The sequence below is a fragment of the Lissotriton vulgaris genome, chromosome 2_1, assembly GCF_964263255.1.
Source record: "Lissotriton vulgaris chromosome 2_1, aLisVul1.2, whole genome shotgun sequence".
Taxonomy (NCBI): domain Eukaryota; kingdom Metazoa; phylum Chordata; class Amphibia; order Caudata; family Salamandridae; genus Lissotriton; species Lissotriton vulgaris.
Window position 1 is genome coordinate 45,246,331 of NC_141687.1, and position 18,050 is coordinate 45,264,380.

Consider the following 18,050-nt stretch of genomic DNA (forward strand, 5'->3'; position numbering starts at 1 on the left):
CATGCAACTAATTGGAATTATGGCGTCTTGCATTTGCGTAGTACCGCATTCAAGACTCCAAATACGTCCCCGGCAAGAGTGCTTAGCAAGCCAATGGAAAAAGGCTCAAGGTCAGTTAACAGATCTGGGGGTGGTGGTGGACAGCCGTACCCATCACTCTCTGCAATGGTGGAACACAAAAAACCTTTCAAAAGGACGGCCATTCGTAGAGCCAGTTCCACAAGTGGTGCTAACCACGGACGCATCCCTCACTGGCTGGGGAGCACATTTGGCACAGCACACAGTACAAGGCAGATGGACACCACAGCAAAAGCTACTCCACATAAACCATCTGGAGTTGCTAGCCATTTTTCTAGCTCTAAAGTCATTTTAACATTACCTATCATCACAAAGCTGTTTTAGTCCACACCGACAATGACAGCCATGTACTACATCCAAAAACAGGGAGGAACACACTAATTACAGCTCTCCCGCTGGCGCAGAACATATGGAGGTGGACCATTCCTCAAAAAATCTTCCTATTAGCACAACATCTACCAGGAGTTCACAATCCGGTTGAGGATCTGTTAATTCGTCAGAGCCAACAGATTTACAAGTGGGAACTTCATCCTCAAGTTCAACCTTTGTTTCAATAATGGGGACAGCCAGAAATAGATCTGTTCGCCACACACCTCAACTCCAAATGCCCAGGTTTGCCGCCAGGTATCCGCACCCATTGTCCAAAGGCAATGCGATATGGATTAGTTGGTCAGACAGATTTTCGTACACTTTTCCGCCTCTCCCACTCATTCCGTTAGTGGTGCGCAAGCTACAGCAACACTCCCTCACATTGATTCTCATTGCACCAACGTCGGCAAGGCAACCGTGGTACACCACACTACTAGAACTCTCAGTGCTACCACATCACAAACTAAACCTCTGTCCACATCTGCTAACACAGAACCATGGAGAGATCATGCATCCAGGCCCCATGCAGCTCAACCTAGCCATTTGACTCCTGAGGTCTTAGAATTTGGCTATCTTAATCTCCCGACCGATTGCATGAATGTTATAAAAGAAGCTAGACATCCCACCACTAGGGCATGCTATGCAGCCAAGTGGAAAAGGTTTGTTCTATATTGCAACAATAATAACATTAACCCATTAGATGTTTCCATCCAAAACATCATAAGCTACTTGCTACATCTACAAAAATGTTGTTTCGCATACTCCTCAATCTGGTTACATCTTGCTGCTATAGCAGCTTACCTTCAAAATAGACAGCATCTGTCATTATTCAGAGTTCTTGCCATCAAAGCCTTCAGGGAAGGCCTCAAAAGAATAATTCCTCCCAGGGTACCACCCACCCCTGTATGGAATCTAAACATTGTTCTCACTAGGCTTATGGGTCCTCCATTTGAACCCTTGCATAAGTGTGACTTACTATTTCTTTCATGGAAAGTTGCCTTTTTAATTGCTATCACTTCACTCAGAAGAGTAAGTGAGATCAGGCATTAACAATGCAAGAACCGGGAGGAGTCGAGCCAGCGACCAAGATGGCTGCTTGAGCATCGGCTCCGCCAGCCGCCACATCCTGACCGACTATCCGGCACACTATCCTGAGCCCTGTCCCTACCATCGGGTGGGGGACCAGCGCCTGAGTCACTAGGCGAAATTCTGGTTCATTTGGTGGCTGTGGTGACCGAATATCGTCGCCGGGAAAATCGGGGCCTGTGGCATCGGAGTCCGAGGACCCAGCTCAGGAATCACCCGGGACGGAGTGCAACAACATCGGCCACAGAGACCGGAAGTGGCCGGACGGGCCCTGCTTTGTCACATTCGGATCGCGACTTCGACGACTCTGGATACCGACCATCGCAGCACCAACCCATACTCGATTGAGTGGTGGGTTTCGTCCTCATTTGCGCTTGAGATGGCATTGAGAGACTCTGAAAAGCCTCAGCAAAAGACCTCAAAAACTACTCGACCGGTCCAGTCTAACCAAATCAATAAATATGCCGTTTCCAAGGGGTCCCCCAGCGACGCGAAACGACCTCCGGCTGGAGGCACCGAAGGGGATTCGGTCAGTGACCACCCCACTATGAAGGACCTAATGGCCGCGATCGCTGGGGTCCAATCCTCCTTGGGCAAGATGGACACAAAACTGGACACTGTCGCAATTGAGGTGGGTCTTCTCAGGACTGACCTCACAAAAACTACCGCGAAGTTCAAAAACCTTGAGGTTAAAACAACGAGTCTTCTCGAGGACATCTCCGAGCTCCAGAAGGAAGTGCGCGACCTTAAGGCGGCCCAACATCAATATGATAGCAAGCTTGATGAATATGAGGGTCGGGCATGCCGCAATAATGTCCGCATTTTGGGGGTTCCGGAAAAATCGAAAGGGGCGACCCCCGACCTCTTCGTCGAGGACCTTATCCTGAACCATCTCAAGCCAAAGGCCTTGGTAATTTTTTCACTGTGGAGAGAGCACACAGGATCCCTGGAGGCCGCCCAAAGGTTGGGGCATCTCCGCGTCCCATCATTGCCCGGGTCTTGAACTTTCGTGACCGGGACGCCATTTTGCAAACGGCGAGGTCCACAGATCCATTGGCGTACGAGAACGCTTCGCTGTTGTTCTTCCCTGACTTCACACAGATGGTCCAGAGACAGCGACAAGGCTTCATGTCCATGAAGCGGTGGTTGAGAGACAGGGAGGTAAAGTACTCAATGCTGTATCCCGCACGACTGAGGATAGAACATGACGGAAAGACTTGGTTCTTTGATAACCCTGAGGTGGCCTCGGACTGCCTGGACCGAGTGGAAGCGTCGGACTCTGGGGCTCAGGCCCGAACGGATAGCGAAGAATAGCACACTGCTTATGACTGTAAGCCGCACTTATTCTATCACTGGTGCAGGGGGCCTGGTAGGGGGTTTCGTTATTTCCCCCTCCCCCCCTCTCTGGACAATTTTTAATGTATTATTTCTATTTGATTGAGACTCTTTTTACTTACTGTTAGACCTGGCACCTTGGCGTGAGTCTCCCTTCCACTTTTTGCTGATGTGCCTCCGATGTTTTGCTGGTGTTCGATGCTCAGGGCACTGCGCCACGGCCGATCCGTGCCGCAGTGCAAGTGCTCTCAATGTAAAGTGTATGTGTAATTGATTTCCACGATTGGATTATTTGGTTTACTGTCAGTCCCCAGTAAAGTGCACGAGGCGTGCCGGGGCTTGTAGATACAAATGCTGCTAGTGGGCCTGCAGCGCTGGTTGCGCCACTAAGAAGCGGCCTCGTAAGATATGTCTCGGGTCCGCCATTGCTGACCCCGCGTACAGTCCCGTACTGTCACGCTGGCTGTGCAAGTGCCCACACTTACCAGTCCCAGAACCTTCCCTCACCTTCATATCAGTCACCCCTATGGTAGGCCTACGGGCAGGGTGCATTGTAAGCGTGAGGTAGGACAGACCTAGAGTGTGGCATGTCCTAGTAGTGAATTACCGCCTCTCTCGTTATTCACTATTGAAGGGCTACCGGTTCTCTTAGGCCAGATGAGCTGACGGAGCTATTACACGCTATAGTCCCGGCAGGCTCAGGGAACACTGTAGCAAGTCAAGTTTAGTATGCCTGAACTCAGAATAATAAAATACTTCCTTTAGTAAGGTTTATTTTAATATCCTGTGTTTGCAAATGCTACTTTTAGAAAGTTAGCCTTTGCTCGCCTAACTGTTCAGCCCGCCTCTGCCAGAATGTGTATCTGCTGTCTGGGTTTGTGTGAGTGACAGGGCTGGGAGATTCCCGGGGGATAGTCGGGTGCTCAAAGTGGTGAATGAGATGCTTACACCAGGATGGGTGGGCGGAGTAGTCCTTGACTCTGAATAGGGTTGTGCCCCACCACCACAATGCTGGCTCCACCTCCTGCGGAGCGTCTGATGTCTCTGCCCTGCACCCTGAAAGAAGACGGCAGCGTCCTGTCAACAAAGTACTTCAGAACCGGGTTGAACCAGGCTGCAAAGACAAAAGAAATGCAGTATAAATATAGCAGCTCTGCTCCTTACAAATCGGATCCAGTTTTGACCACTATGAACCTCTGCCTGACTAGAAGGACCAAGAGAAGCTGAAGGACGGAAACCAGTTTGTATCCTGTAAGACTGGCCTGCAGTGGTGCGGTGCTGAGAACGGAGAGGAAAGGACCAGATAGGACTTAGTAGACTTGTGCCTGAAACTATCTCCAAGGGCTTGATCGAGAGCTTGCCCCCTGAACAGAGCCCCAGGACCATTGGGTTCTTTCTGCTTGTGCCCGTTTGCTGTTGGGCCTCAGTTCTTATTCCCTCGCCAGAGTTGTGACTTCGCCCTCTCCCAGGTCGTGACAGCTCGGAGCTTGGTCGCCCCGCCGTAGAGAGTCCTGCTCATCCCTGAGCCGCTCTCCGCTTCAATGCCGGGCCGCCTACTCTCGCCGCTTACGGAGCGAGCTTTGCACCTCTCATCTTCTCCAGCTGGAATCTGCACGGAGAGCATCTCATAGCCTCGGACGGTCCGTAGGTCGTAACGTACCAGACTGTCTCGCTTTGCGCTCCTGCATACCAAGGCTCGTGCCGCACCTCAAGAAAGGCCTCCCCGTACCGTGGTACCGGAAGCCTGGTGCTGCACCCGTCTGCCCGAGAACTCAACGCCCCTCACAGATCCACGAGTCAGACCCGGCGTGCTAAGAAGTAGTACGCCCCACAGGCCTGAACGGCCGTGAGCTGCACCGATCCCGGGTCGCCGCAACTCTCCACAGTCTAGCTCCTTCACCTCGCTTCTCGAGGGGGATTGAGCCGGAGAGATCCGTCGGCCTCGTTCGGGGTCCGCCCTCACAAGTAGGCACGCCTGAAACGCCTCGGACTTCCACCAGCAAGGTACACTTGAACTCCGTCTCGAGTTCATATCGGATCCAGGGTCCGCAACGTTCTTATTTCCCGGTCATCGTACCTTGCCAAATAACGAACACTGAAAGACTAAGTTTGCCTATTGTAATCTAGTGACCTCAATTTACTAAACGTTATTCTGGTCTTGTGATAATCCTGCTTGAATCTATCTTTTATATAAAGTATATGTATTTTTGAGACAACCATACGACTGGTGTCCATTTGTGGTGTTTGTGGTGGGTCAGTGGGTTTACTGTGTGTGATCATGAATGCTTAACTTACCATCGCCCTGAGGATTAGCCTTGTCTGCTCGCACCACACTACCTAGAGGGTGAGCAGGGGTTATTCAAAGGAGTAGTTCCCTTGCCCTGACGTGGAGCTGAGGGTCCTTGTGAACGAGTTGGGAGATAAGATCAAACTCACTATGGTGAGTCAAGTCATCAGACGACACATGCCGGATGTCGTTTTGTTGCAGGAAACTCATCTAATGGGGAAGCGATGTATGGCGTTGCACAGGGGTGGATATAAGCTTGTGGCTCACTCTGGTTTCACCTCTGGTTCAAGGGAGTGGGTATACTTGGTAAGAACTCCTTTCCCTTCACGATCCGTTCTACCTGGTCTGACAATCGTGGTTGCTATATAGGTGTATCTGGTCTCTGGGAGGGTAGGACGGTCACGTTTGTGTCTATCTACGTCCCCCCGCCATTGCAGGCTGACACTTTTTGTGACTTAGGTTGGATATTTCTCACATTGCCCGTCGGCATTATGGTGTTGGGCGGGGATTTTAATGCTGTTGTGGATGGCGAACTGGATAGGCGCCCCTCCCGTGTGCTGTTGCCCTCTCGTCGGTGGCTACCAGACTTCATTTCCATGTCGGGGTTGTTAGATGCTTGGCGTCTCAGACACCCGTGCGCCACTGAGTATACACATGCCTCCGCGGCACACCATTCCCTTTCCAGAATTGATCACGTGCTTTTGCCGGCGGCTCAGGCGACCCTAATCAGTGAAGTGGCCCATTTCTGACCACTCGCCGATTTGGCTTCGGTTGTGTCTGGGGCAGGGCGATGTTGGTAGAATAGCTCCTATAAGCGCGTGGCGTCTGAAAGACCCTGTGGTAAAAAAGCAACTTAAGCGGGCCACAGAAAGTTTTTTCTGTGAAAACGAAGGTTCGTTACGTCGATGTGTTCTCTTTGGGAGGCGTATAAGACTGTAATAAGAGGAGAGGCCATCTCCCTAGTATCCGGACAGAAGAAGAAGAGGAGGGAGGAATTGGATAGAGTGGAGTTGGAGCTCGTGGCCTTGGAAATCGCGGCTTCCTCTGGGAGCGACCCTGAGGTGACTCATCGCCTCGGGCTACTCCAGGAAGAATACAAGTCTATGGCACGCGAAGGCGCAACACGCCTCAACGCAGAGTAGGATTTATGAGCAGGGTGACAAGGCAGGGAAGCTAATCGCCTAGTTGAAAAAGGGCGACTGGGGGTCTCGTTTGGTCCCGGAACTGAATGTGGGCCCCGCGGTCACGTCGGATCCCCAGTTGATAGTTCAGGAATTTGCGCGATATTATGAGGAGATGTACACTGCGGCTGGAACATTTACAGAGGTCGTTAACGCTGGCATGATCCCGGATATACCGATGCCTGCCTTGTCAGACGACGATAGGAATTTCTTGGACTCCGCCCTCACTGACGATGAGGTGGCAATGGCTGTAAGGGGGATCCACTCGGGTAAGGCTTCGGGCCCCAATGGCCTTCCCATTGAGTTGTTTAAACCACATGCAGACCGATTGGCCCCGTATCTGAAGGATATGTACTTGGAAAGCCGCGATCGGGCGATCCTGCCGTACGACCAACGAGTCACCAACATTGTTGTAATTTATAAGGAGGGTAAACCTAGATTAGATTGCTCCTCGTACCGCCCTATTTCCCTTCTGAATGCGGAAAGAGCTCTCCATACATTAGATGTCAAAAGAGCTCTCCTCTACTATATTGATAGGACAAAGCCATTTCGTAAAACAAAACATCTTTTTGTGTCCTTTTCTCCTCCACATAAGGGTAATCCCATCTCATAAACTGGGATTGCAAGATGGATTGTTAAATGCATTAAAATCTGCTACCAAAAAGCAAAACTCACTCTATCCATTCCCCCTAGGGCTCATTCCACTCGTAAACGTGGGGCATCTATGGCATTTTTATGCAATATTCCCTTACATGATATCTGCAAAGCAGCTACATGGTCTACACTGCACACATTCACAAAGCACTACTGTGTAGATGTGCAAGCAAAGCAACACGCTAGTGTAGGCCAGGCTGTACTCAAAACACTATTCCAAACCACTGCAACAGATTCTGGTACTCGCCGATAGGGGAGAGAACTGCTATGCAATCAATGCACTAGTGTGTGATCTGCAGTCCATATGCCTCGAACGGAAAATGCTACTTACCAGTATGCATCTGTTCTTGGCATGTAGGGCTGCAGATTCACACACGCCCACTCGCCTCCCCGGCTACCTTTATCTGTTCCAGTAATATCTTACATTTTCTCACATAACTCCATCATTTTCCCTAATGGCGAAAAACAATCTGAAGATGAAGTCGATGCCCAAGCGCACTATGCTCTGAGGGAGGAGCCCTCTACCATACAAAGACTCTTCCAGGACAACAACAAAGTGTAATCATCTGGGCCCACCACCAGTTGGCGATCTATGCACTAGTGAGAATCTGCAGCTCTACATGCCAAGAACAGATGCATACTAGTAAGTAGAATGTTCCTTCTTTCACTATGATGCTGTTATAGGTTCTTTTTATTCAACATATTAAAACACAGCAACCAACGTGTTTCACTCACACAGGCCTCTTCAGGGCTGCGAATAACAATACAAACAAAAATCAAACCTATTCTACAATTAAAACCAGATTTTCCTTTTTTATTTATACTAAAGTGTACATTCATTTATCCCTAAACAGACCTTAATCATGAATACACAAACCACAAATCCTGATTATAGTGAGTTAATAGACCAAGACCATATATCTCTGATGCAAGGATCACAAAAGAATTGTTTACAGTTATGAGTAACCAAAACTGGGTCTATGCTGAAGCCAAACTCTGTAACAGAGCGAGGTATGCAACAATTTTCCTCATTAATAACAGTACAAACATAAAACCATTCCATGGTATAGTCATAAGTTTATTGAGCCACTAGGAATCAAGAAGTGGTGGACTGAGAGGGACGAGAAAAGGAAATAACAAGGAAGAGATAAAAGAAGAAAACAAAATGAGAGAGGAGAGATGTGAACCTTGATTTCTTATACCGACCACATTAGGATTACACAGCCTTGCTATCTCTTATTTAGGATGTTAATGAACTTGTACTCTACTTCTCCAGGTTTTTTTTGTCATTTATGACATTATAAGTTCATGGTGGATTGACCTGGGACAACTCCCGGAGGAATCTCCCCACTACATCTATGAACTGTGTGGTCCAATAATTTTGGTGGGTAACATTTTGTCTAATGTGAACATCTCTCCTCTCTCATGTTGTTTTCTTCTTTTTTCTCTTCCTCGTTATTTCCTTTTCTCCTCCCTCTTGGTCCGCCACTTCTTGAGTTCCTAGTGGCTCAATATACTTATGACCATACCATGGAATGGTTTTATGTTTGTTGCTGTTATTAATGAGGAAAATTGTTACATACCTCGCTCTGTTAGAGAGTTTGGCTTCTGCATAGACCCAGTTTTGGTTACTCGAACTCATAACTGTAAACAATTCTTTTGTGATCCTTGCATCAGAGATATGGTCTTGGTCTTTTAACTCACTATAATCCGGATTTGGGGTGTGTGTATTTATGATTAAGGTCTGTTTAGGGATATATGCATGTGCACTCTAGTATAAATAAAAAATGTAAATATGGATTTAATTGTAAAATATGTTTTGTTAGTATTGTTATTTGCAGTCCTGAAGAAGCCCGTGTGGGTGAAACACGGCTGCTGGGTTTTAATATATTGAATAAAAAGAACCTATACCTGCATCATTGTGAAAAAACTACTATTTCTGTCATCGCAGTCTTCTTGTCTAGGACTTAATCCCTTAGATATTTTGCCTAGGATCCAATGCCTCTCCCACCTTTTGTGCTTAATTAACTAGAGTGCTTTGAAACTGTAAATAAAACGTGCAGAGTAAGGTCACAGGTAACAGGGGTAGTTCTCATGGGAGGTTACAACATTAGATAAGGAGGGACAACTAAAAAAATTAACCAAAGAAAACAAAGCATTTCCAAAAGACAGTCAAAGGGGCCAATTAAAACCTGGGCGGAGCTTAAAGCCTATATTCTGAATTCAGCATGTTTCGCAGAGCCCACGCAAGTGCTGCCCAGGCGAGACATAAAAAGGTGCATTTTCACTGCATAAATGTGATGTCTGTTTTTATGTGGAGACATATGGGGATGCTGGTTGGTTGTTCATTTGAGGATCTCAACAGATTAAAGTAATCTGAAACAAAAACTGCAAACAAATGAGTAATGTTAGCAGTGTAAGCACTTTGAAGTGCTGTATGGCATTATAGGAAAGGGAACAGAATCAATGCTAGTTACACTACACTGAACACCTCCTAGTGTTTAGATTGCAAATGAGCAACAAGGAGTTCTTAGTAAGGGCCGTATTTACATGTTATCTGAGTCTGTCACCCTGGCGAATGACTGAACGTTTGCCATGCTGAGACTACTCTGCCCGCAAAATTTAGAAACAACAGAGAAGCTGGTGATCACTTAAAAATTGACAGGTGAGCCGAAATACCTAAATAGTAAGAGTAGGCATTGGGTCACCCCGGGTCTAATGCTAGCAAAGAGAAAACATCGCACAATTGTGGGGAGCTACACAGCCGCTCCGAATAGAGGCATGGGAAGCAGACTTAGATTGTTGTATGTTTGGGGAAAAGACGGTGTATGTAGCACGGGGCTGCCCCAAAAAGTGGTCCCAAATTTGGAACCCTTGCAACATCTTCCGAGGGAATATCTGTAACACCCCACACATTTTTATTACTGATTCACCCTCGCCATGAATAATGTAATTCCATTGTACCATTGCTCTGTATCAGTTTGATTATGTACCTGCCAGATGACTGTAGAGTGGATTCCTCTTTAATGTGAACTACTTGTGTCGATGCACTATGTTTAATGCAAATAAATAGTACAAAAATAATAAGAAATTGACAGGTGCCACCGTCGCAGTGGTTCCTGTCAATGCCTTATGTTTGACGCACTACACCAACCTGATGGCGCTGTCCAACAATACTTTTATTTTAAATTAGCAAAAACAAACTCCTGAAGCAGGATTTTCTTCTTGTCTTCTTGGGGGAGGGGGGAGGAGGGAGGAGGGGTTGCTCTTTTCACAATGGGAGTTCTCTTCTATGGCAAGGGGGTCTTTTGACAGTTTTCACTGCCCCTTACTACAATGGTTTTCCATGTGATGACGGCCAGTTAAAACTGGCCTGTATATCTGCACATCTAATTAGGTGGGAGGGCATCGGTTATACGCAGATGGCCCCTCCTCTGTAGAGACATGGGAGGGGTGCAACCACGCCAAATATGGCGTAGTCTTCCCCACGGTTATGCCAATCAATCAAACAACATGTGAATAGTGCAGCACTGTCACCCCTAGAGGTATTTGGCGCTGTGGATGCTACCTCATAATATAGGTCAAAGACGAGCTGAACGAGGTAGAATGAAGGTCATGGCATAAAGAGGCAAAATACAGGTCAGAGACTTGCAGAAAGAGGCAAAATAAGGGGCAGGATGAGCAGAAATAGGACAAATAGAGGGGAGGAACGGGCAGAGAAGAGGCAGAAAAACGAGCAGAGGCACAAAACCGAAGGCAGTAGAGGGTAGCAGACCATGGGAAAGCCAAACAGCAGGACCATCGCAGGGGCAGCTAAAACAAGGACCTGCTCAATGGGGTCACGCTGGTGCCTCCATTAAGTAGATCCTTGGGGTGGGGCGGGGCAATGGGTGGTGGGAGGAGGTAAATGTCAGGAAGAGAAGGAAAACTGGCAAAAGAAGCAAAATGAAGGTCTGGAAGAGGCAGAATAAAGGTCCCAAACGAGCAGAAAGAGACCAAATATGACTTAGGAGCAGTAAGGCAGGAGCTGAAAGAGGCAGAACAGGGGTCCGAATTGAGCAGAAAGAGGCAAAATAAATGTCAGAAGCAAACAGAAAGAGACAAAATAAGAAGCAGAATGAGCAGCAAGAGGTAAAATAGAAGGCATGAGTGAGCAGAGAAGCGGGAGAAAATTAGCAGAGCAGGATCAAAGCCAAAGGCAGCAGAGGGTAGCGGTCTGCGGGCAAGTTGGACAGGAGGACCATCTCATTCGGACCTGGCCCAAGGATCTTCGTTCCAGGCCTCCAACGGTCGTCCGCATGTATAATGGACGGCCAGACAATTATCTTCACAGTAAGAATAGTCTGTTGTTATTGTGACAGGTTATCCTTACAGCCACAAATATGATCTGGTACTAAATTCTTTAAGTAAATCCACTGCTTACTCTGGTTGGTTTTAGCACCTCCAGAATTGCTAGCTACAAAACACAAATACTGACATAAATATCTGAATTTTGACACCAAGACTACAGAAGGTGAGCCATAAAGCCACGTCAAGGCACCAACCTCTTCATGGTTCATTCACACGCCATTCACCCGCCGCACACAAGACTTTCATAACGCGGTCATGGGTCCAATCTAATAGATCAATGCACTCGCATCAAAATGCCACTGACAATCAACGGCCCATCACATTCATAGGCCACAGGACAGAATCCCCATTCAAAGCTACCTCTCAACCAGTCGTCAACCAAAGTGCACGCATAAACACCACAAACAAACCTCTATAAGCTCATGTCCAGACATGTTGGCAGTTGGTGCATCCACAGCCTTTGCAGAGGAATAAACAGGTTGACTACATTTTTATAACCTGTTAAGTAACCGCCTCTATTCTGAACATTACAGAACGCATGCCTAATAGCTCACGTGACAGCCACATGAGGGTCAGGAAGACATGGCTTATATGCATCTTTATTGCACTCGCTAGGTTAAATCAAACTCCTTCCAGTTTGTGGATGCAAGTTGGGGGTCTGAATATATCACCGAAGTGTACGTCATTCCTCACACTGAGTGAATATATTTATATTTAGAACTAAAACAGACCTGCTGGGGAATACTGCAAAAGTTCCCTAAAAAGAGCATCATAAACTATGAAGAACGTTCGTTTTAAGCACAGAGGGCAGTCAGTGAGTGCAGCATATGTCCGATCCATTGTTATGTGCACTGCTGTGACTCCTAATGAACTGAGTGTCTACCAATTTCTGGCAGATGATGAACATGGCAAACAGGACAAACATTTTACCCATACGTGTAGCTTTGAGTGCAGAATTGACAGTCATTTAAAGTTTTTTTTTATATAGAGTGAAGTGCAATATAACCTAAGTGTGTATCTTGTCGCAGTCGGGGCTGAGCCATGGATTAACCAAGTTGAAGAGCCAAGAGTTCCTTTCCTGTCAACTACACATATTGCACAGTCTCTAAAATTGGCTCAGAGGCAGGTCCTTCTGCCCTATTGGAGCCCATTAGGAGAAGTCACTTCTCCTTGTTCTGGTGCTGCTTATGCTTGAATGTGTACGAGTCTGGCGGAGCAAAGGTGTTTGGAAGGTTTCTGAAATCTAAGGTATTCTCGACCAGTGATGTGTAAGGCTTTGATGTGTGTTTTATGAGTTTGAAAAGAGTTGTGAATGAGGAGTCAGTGAAGCTGTTTGATGTGCAGGGTGTGTGCCTGTTGGGATGTTGAGAGAGGAGGCTGTCTGCTGCATATGGTTTGGAGTCATCTACTTAGTTGAGTGCAGGAGGAAATCAGATATGGGTTGATGGTGGCACCAATGGGTTTGAATCGGTAAACAAAGATGAAGTGATGGCATGTGTATCTGTAGTTGTCCTACCTTTACTAACTGCTTTCTACCTTTGCAATAACCTTGTGAAAGCACACATAGCCTTAGCTTTTTCTACCCTTTCTTGTCTCTGTCATCGTCAAAGTCCTGACGTATCCGTATAATGACCAAGTGGACATATAGGAAACGCCTTCCTACGCTAGCTGCTTGAAGATCAAGAAGTGTCTTTCATGCACCTTTAGCTCACTCACTGTGCTAAATCCAACACCTTTTAGTCTATGGGTGCAAGTTTGGGGTGTCCGAGAATTCCTCCGAGGCCTATATTCCTCGAACTGTGTGAGCACATCTACCTTTGAAATGAAGGCAAACATGCTGGGGAGTACTACCCAAGTTCCCTAAAATAATAAACCAAACAAATGTCCTGTGGGACTTATTCACTGACACTTCTGCTTTTGCTCTGAAAGTGTGAAAACTCAATTAGTAACTTGTATCAAAGCCAATAATATTGACAAAGGGAACAGGACAAAATATCTTGTATGATGATTGTGTTTACAATTGTATTATAAGGAGAATATGCATTTCATTATGTAGTCAAAGTAGTGCAGTCGACACAGTGCTCGGACAATGAACAAATATATATACCACAACCTAGACCAAGAGACTGAACAGATCCCAAGGTTGCATAGGATTTTATATCTAACAACGTAAGCAGAGATCCAGTCTCTTCAAATATGGTATCTCTTGATGATTCTTAGCATGTTTTGAAAGCAACTTAGGGAGGGCATGTTACTTTTTTGATCTGTAGTTAGTCTTCTGGTTTCATGTGAACAAAATTTGTCTGACTAAGGTTCCGTACAAACAGTGGAATCGTGAGACTTTCAATAAGGCATCCTGCAAGCAATTTGTGGAAGAATACTTCAAGACAGAGTCTGCAATATATACCGGGCTGCTTTGTTCGCTGGACAGTTCCAGTGGGGTAAACCAATAATTTGGGAGAAGTGCACCGATGTATTGTGTGGCAAAAGTAGTCACACCTACACATACAAGAGTATTCCTAGACAAAGCCAGCAATACAAAACGGGCTGCCTGGTTCCTTAGACGGTCGCGTAGAGGTCAGTCCTCTGGGAAAAGCATGCCTTTCACATTGTCATGCCGTCGCATGACCTGTAAATAATGTTGTGCTCTTTGAGTTAATTCCCTTTGTGTGGTTTAGCAGATGTTCATATGAGTCCTCAGGAGTGGATTCCTATTGATAGCATCCATGCTCCATGTTGTCCCTGTGCATTCACATCTCTGCTGGCAATAACCACACTGAACTTTGCTTGTGTGTGATGCCCACTGTTTTAGTCAGGGCAATAGTGTCCCATAGTATAAGGGTACAGCTCTGCTTTTCTGATGTAGCGTATTCATTCTGTGGCTCTCTTTCTGCTGGCACTTTTTAATTTTCATTTCTGACCTGTTTCAGACCTGGACCGTCAGAGCCTGCACAGCGACCCTGAAGAGTCTTTCTCCAGAGACCTGGCGGACTTCCCCTCAGTGGAGGAGTATCATTCCAGAGACCAAGGGCCATCTGGTGAAGAGGATGCTTTTGGTGGGCCCCAGGAATTGGAGCAAGCCAGGCATGAGCTGGACTTGATCCAGGCGGCTGCCGATGATTCACAACTTGCAGCTCTTCGGCTTACCTCCCCGCTCCACTTTGTGAACACGCATTTTAATGGAAATGGGGGTCAGACCTCTGCCCCTCTACCGTCGGGAGACGTGCCCAGCCTTGACTTGACTATTGAGGCTCTGAGCGAGGAAATTGTCACCACTGCCATCACCACAGTAGTTCAGAATACCCTTTCTGCCTTGCTGAGGTCATCGGAGGCCAGCGAAGCACCTTCCATTTCAGAATTTCTGCCTACCAAATCTGGAGAAGAACTTAGCTTTCATACCGAACTGGCAGAGAGTGAAGAGGCTGAGGCGGTCCGTACAGAAGTGGAAGAGGAGGATGTGGAAGATACAGATGACTTTGAGCTCCTAGACCAGACAGAGCTGGAGCAAATGCACCAAGAGTTGGGGCTTGGAGGACCAGAAAGAGAGCAAGAGATGCCCACAACTGAATCTCCGGACACCCCCATTTCTTTTTCATCCTCTTCTGCCACCTCTACACCATCCCCGACTGAGCTGCCAAAGCAGGAGGCGCCAGAGGGTGGGGAGAAAGACTCCTAGTCTTCCCATCCATGAAAAAAGATAAAGGGAGAGAGTGGTGGTCCCAAGAGAGCAATATGCAGAAATTGGTTTTCTAATGTAACACAAGGGCAAACTTATCTCCTACAAAGTGTTCCGAGACAATCCAAATTCTAATCCTTGATAATCACCAATAGAGAGCCAAGATTTGTGCTCAAGCTCTGAGTTGTAGCACTTAAACGGTGCCCTGAAGCAAGGAGAGGACAACACAGAGGTGGAGAAGGGCTAAGGGAATTGGCATAGTGGTCCTATGATAGCTTACCCAGAAAGCCATGGCAGGCAGGGCAGGTAGAGAAAGGTCTATGGGTAACATGATTCAGCATTCTAGGTAGTTAGAGGAGATATTAGTGGAAGGTAGTTTTATTTCGCTCAATATTAAAGAGAAGGTCCAGGATAGATGTTCGTGAAAATAAAGCTAAGAGCCGGGTACCATGTACACACAGAGATGCTAGGGTACCTGTAGATTCCAGGATGGAAGACCAGGGAAGCAAGATGTTCAGAGTTTGATATTACACAGCAGGTAGGTTTCAGAATGGCAATGCCACAACACAGAAGTTGAAGGTGCCTTCATAAGTTTCTTGGACAACTCTCTTCCATTGCATTACATTGGTTGTAAGCTGGACATGCTTGATGCTAGATATGATCAAGGCTGAGATGCCATCACAGAGAGATTCTAAACTGGGATTGCCTGGACAGAAAGATGCGAAGTTAGAGTGCCCTGCTCAACACTGACTTGATAGGATGAAGCGCCTGGTCACAGAGTGTTAAGATGGCTGGGGTTACAGGAGCTTCCTAGATATGCTATGTCAGAGAGCTTCTGAGAGAAGAGGCCTTGAGAGAAGTGAGAGTCTACGTTAGAGCTGCCCAGATGTTGTAGAGGTCATATGATGGGAGACCCAAGGGCAAAGGGAGGTTCTTCAAAGGATATTCCATTCCACAAATAAGGGGGTCCTGGATGGCAAAGTGAAGTTCTTGAAAGTATAGGAAGAGAGGCTGTAGGATGAAAGTGTCATGGCCAAGAGAGATTCAAGGATGAATATATTTAGATCAAGAGACAATGCAAGTTGGAGAAAACAAGGCAGAGATATTCTAGGCCAGAGGTGGCATAGCAAGGAATGGTTTTATGAGCGAGCCGTCTATGGTGACGGATATGGTGCCCCATTGTGGTTCTTTGGCAGTGATGTAATGTCAGGGTGAGGAGTGAGCTACCCAGGCATAGAATTATAGCACAAAGATGCCCACATACAGAGACTATGATGGAGAGGGTTGGATGGAGCTACCCAGGCAGAGAGGTTTTTGGACAGTCCTCCTTGGAGACAGATTGACTGGCAAAATGGTTCTTGGAGTGTCCCTTCCTCCATTTTGGTGTGCATATGGAAGGTCCGAAAGAGAGCTTCTCGAATGTTCATATTATGGCAAAGTGATGTTCGAGGGTGGGCCTGCCTGGGTAAGGAGTTTCTACGATGGAGCTGTAATGGCAGAGTGAGATTTCTGGCATCATATACTTGGTTACAAAGAGACTTTAAGATAGAAGTGCCTGGGTACAGAGGTTCTTGTAGAAGACTGCCATTGCAGAGTGAGGCTTTCGGGTGCACTGCCCAGAGTCAGTGATTCTGAAATGGGAAGGCAGTGCCAGAGTGAGGTATTAGGTTGTGGATCCGCAGGTAGAGCGGTTCTAGGAAAAATACTTTTGGGAGTATTAAAGAGCCTATTTGGAACCGTTGATCTAGTAGCAGGAACTGTAATGTAAAGCCAGGTTGTGCTTAGCGGGGGCTCAGGTCTCAGACTGTAGTCACCCTGATCTTAGTGATTCTAAGAGTTCAACTTCTGGGTCTACATGACTAGATGTGTGATTCTGTGGGTCTTGGTGACCTTGTGGAGTAATTTTCTGGATCTGTGGTTTGAGTTCTTATATCTGTTTGAGGCTGAAGTTATGATTCTTATAGCACTCTGTCCTGAATCTCTCTTTGTTACCCCGAAGTTGTTCTCTGATCTGTGTGGCCATCCTGGTGTAGTTTAAGGGCTTATTTGAACCTAAGGGGTCCAGTGTGCAGACCCTACTGACCATAAGGGTTCAGCTTCTGGGTCTGTGCAACCTCAAAGTTTATTTCCAACATATATGTGGACGTGAGAGTTCAGGTCCCTCATTCACAACTCCCCTTACTACTTATCCCATCTTGAGAAAAGTATGACCTATTGTGATTGGCTAACACAAATTGCATTTAAAAAAGGGTCCTGTAAACTTTACATGTAAATTTGCAAATGTGTTTGTCTTTTTAGAGATGCTAATTTAAAAAATAAGTAGATTCAGCATGGGAGAGGTGGTGAAGGTTTGTACTTGAGAGATCCGAAACATTGCATCTTATTCAGGATTAGAACATTGGAATGTTGAGAGCTTCATTGAAGATAATGGCACAGCACATGGTACAGGCTTGCTGCTCTCTACTTTTCAATGTCCAAATACCCATCCTATGTCATTCTCTTTCCTCTGCCTTTCCAAAATATACAGAGTGGGCAGGGAAAATGCTGCTCAGCTCCTGGGTCTACTTGGCTCTGCTCCGCGAGAAAAAACAGTTTAGCTTAGCATAGGAAGAAGCAGGGGCCATATTCAGCCCCCTTTCACAGTTGTGAATGTTCAACAGCCGTGGCTCTGTGTGTCGCTGTTATCTGTTGAACAAACATAGCAACAGCTGTGAAGCAAAGGCTTTAGAGCCTTATAGATTTCGAGCCCCAAAAGGCCTTTGTTTTCTAATTGGAACCTTCTGCACTCATAGGGCGGAATGTTCTAATAGCCTTGTAGCCACCGTAGCAGTTTATACCGGCCATTAAAGGTCCACTCCCTAGTTAAAGGCCCTTGCCTTCAGCTCATGCCCTTAACGCTGGAGCTGCCTTTACTATAGGGCTATATTGTAGTCTGTTTAAATGATTTTAACATTTAATTTCAGACACTGAGTGGAAAGGAAGGATCTATTGTGTGAGTAAGTGAAGGATTGACGTGAATGGCGTATGAGGGCGT

At 46.6% G+C, this 18,050-nt stretch overlaps 1 protein-coding gene across 1 annotated transcript in view; it reads left to right on the top strand.

The window, feature by feature from the left end:
- Positions 1–17,297, top strand: part of RETREG2 (reticulophagy regulator family member 2) — a 113,892-nt gene extending 96,595 nt beyond the window's left edge. Inside the window, exon 9 of the mRNA XM_086954414.1 lies at positions 14,271–17,297. Coding sequence (XP_086810540.1) covers positions 14,271–15,016 — 746 coding nt within the window. The 3' untranslated portion in view covers positions 15,017–17,297. The remainder of the gene's footprint in view (positions 1–14,270) is intronic.
- The last annotated feature ends 753 nt before the right edge of the window (positions 17,298–18,050 follow it).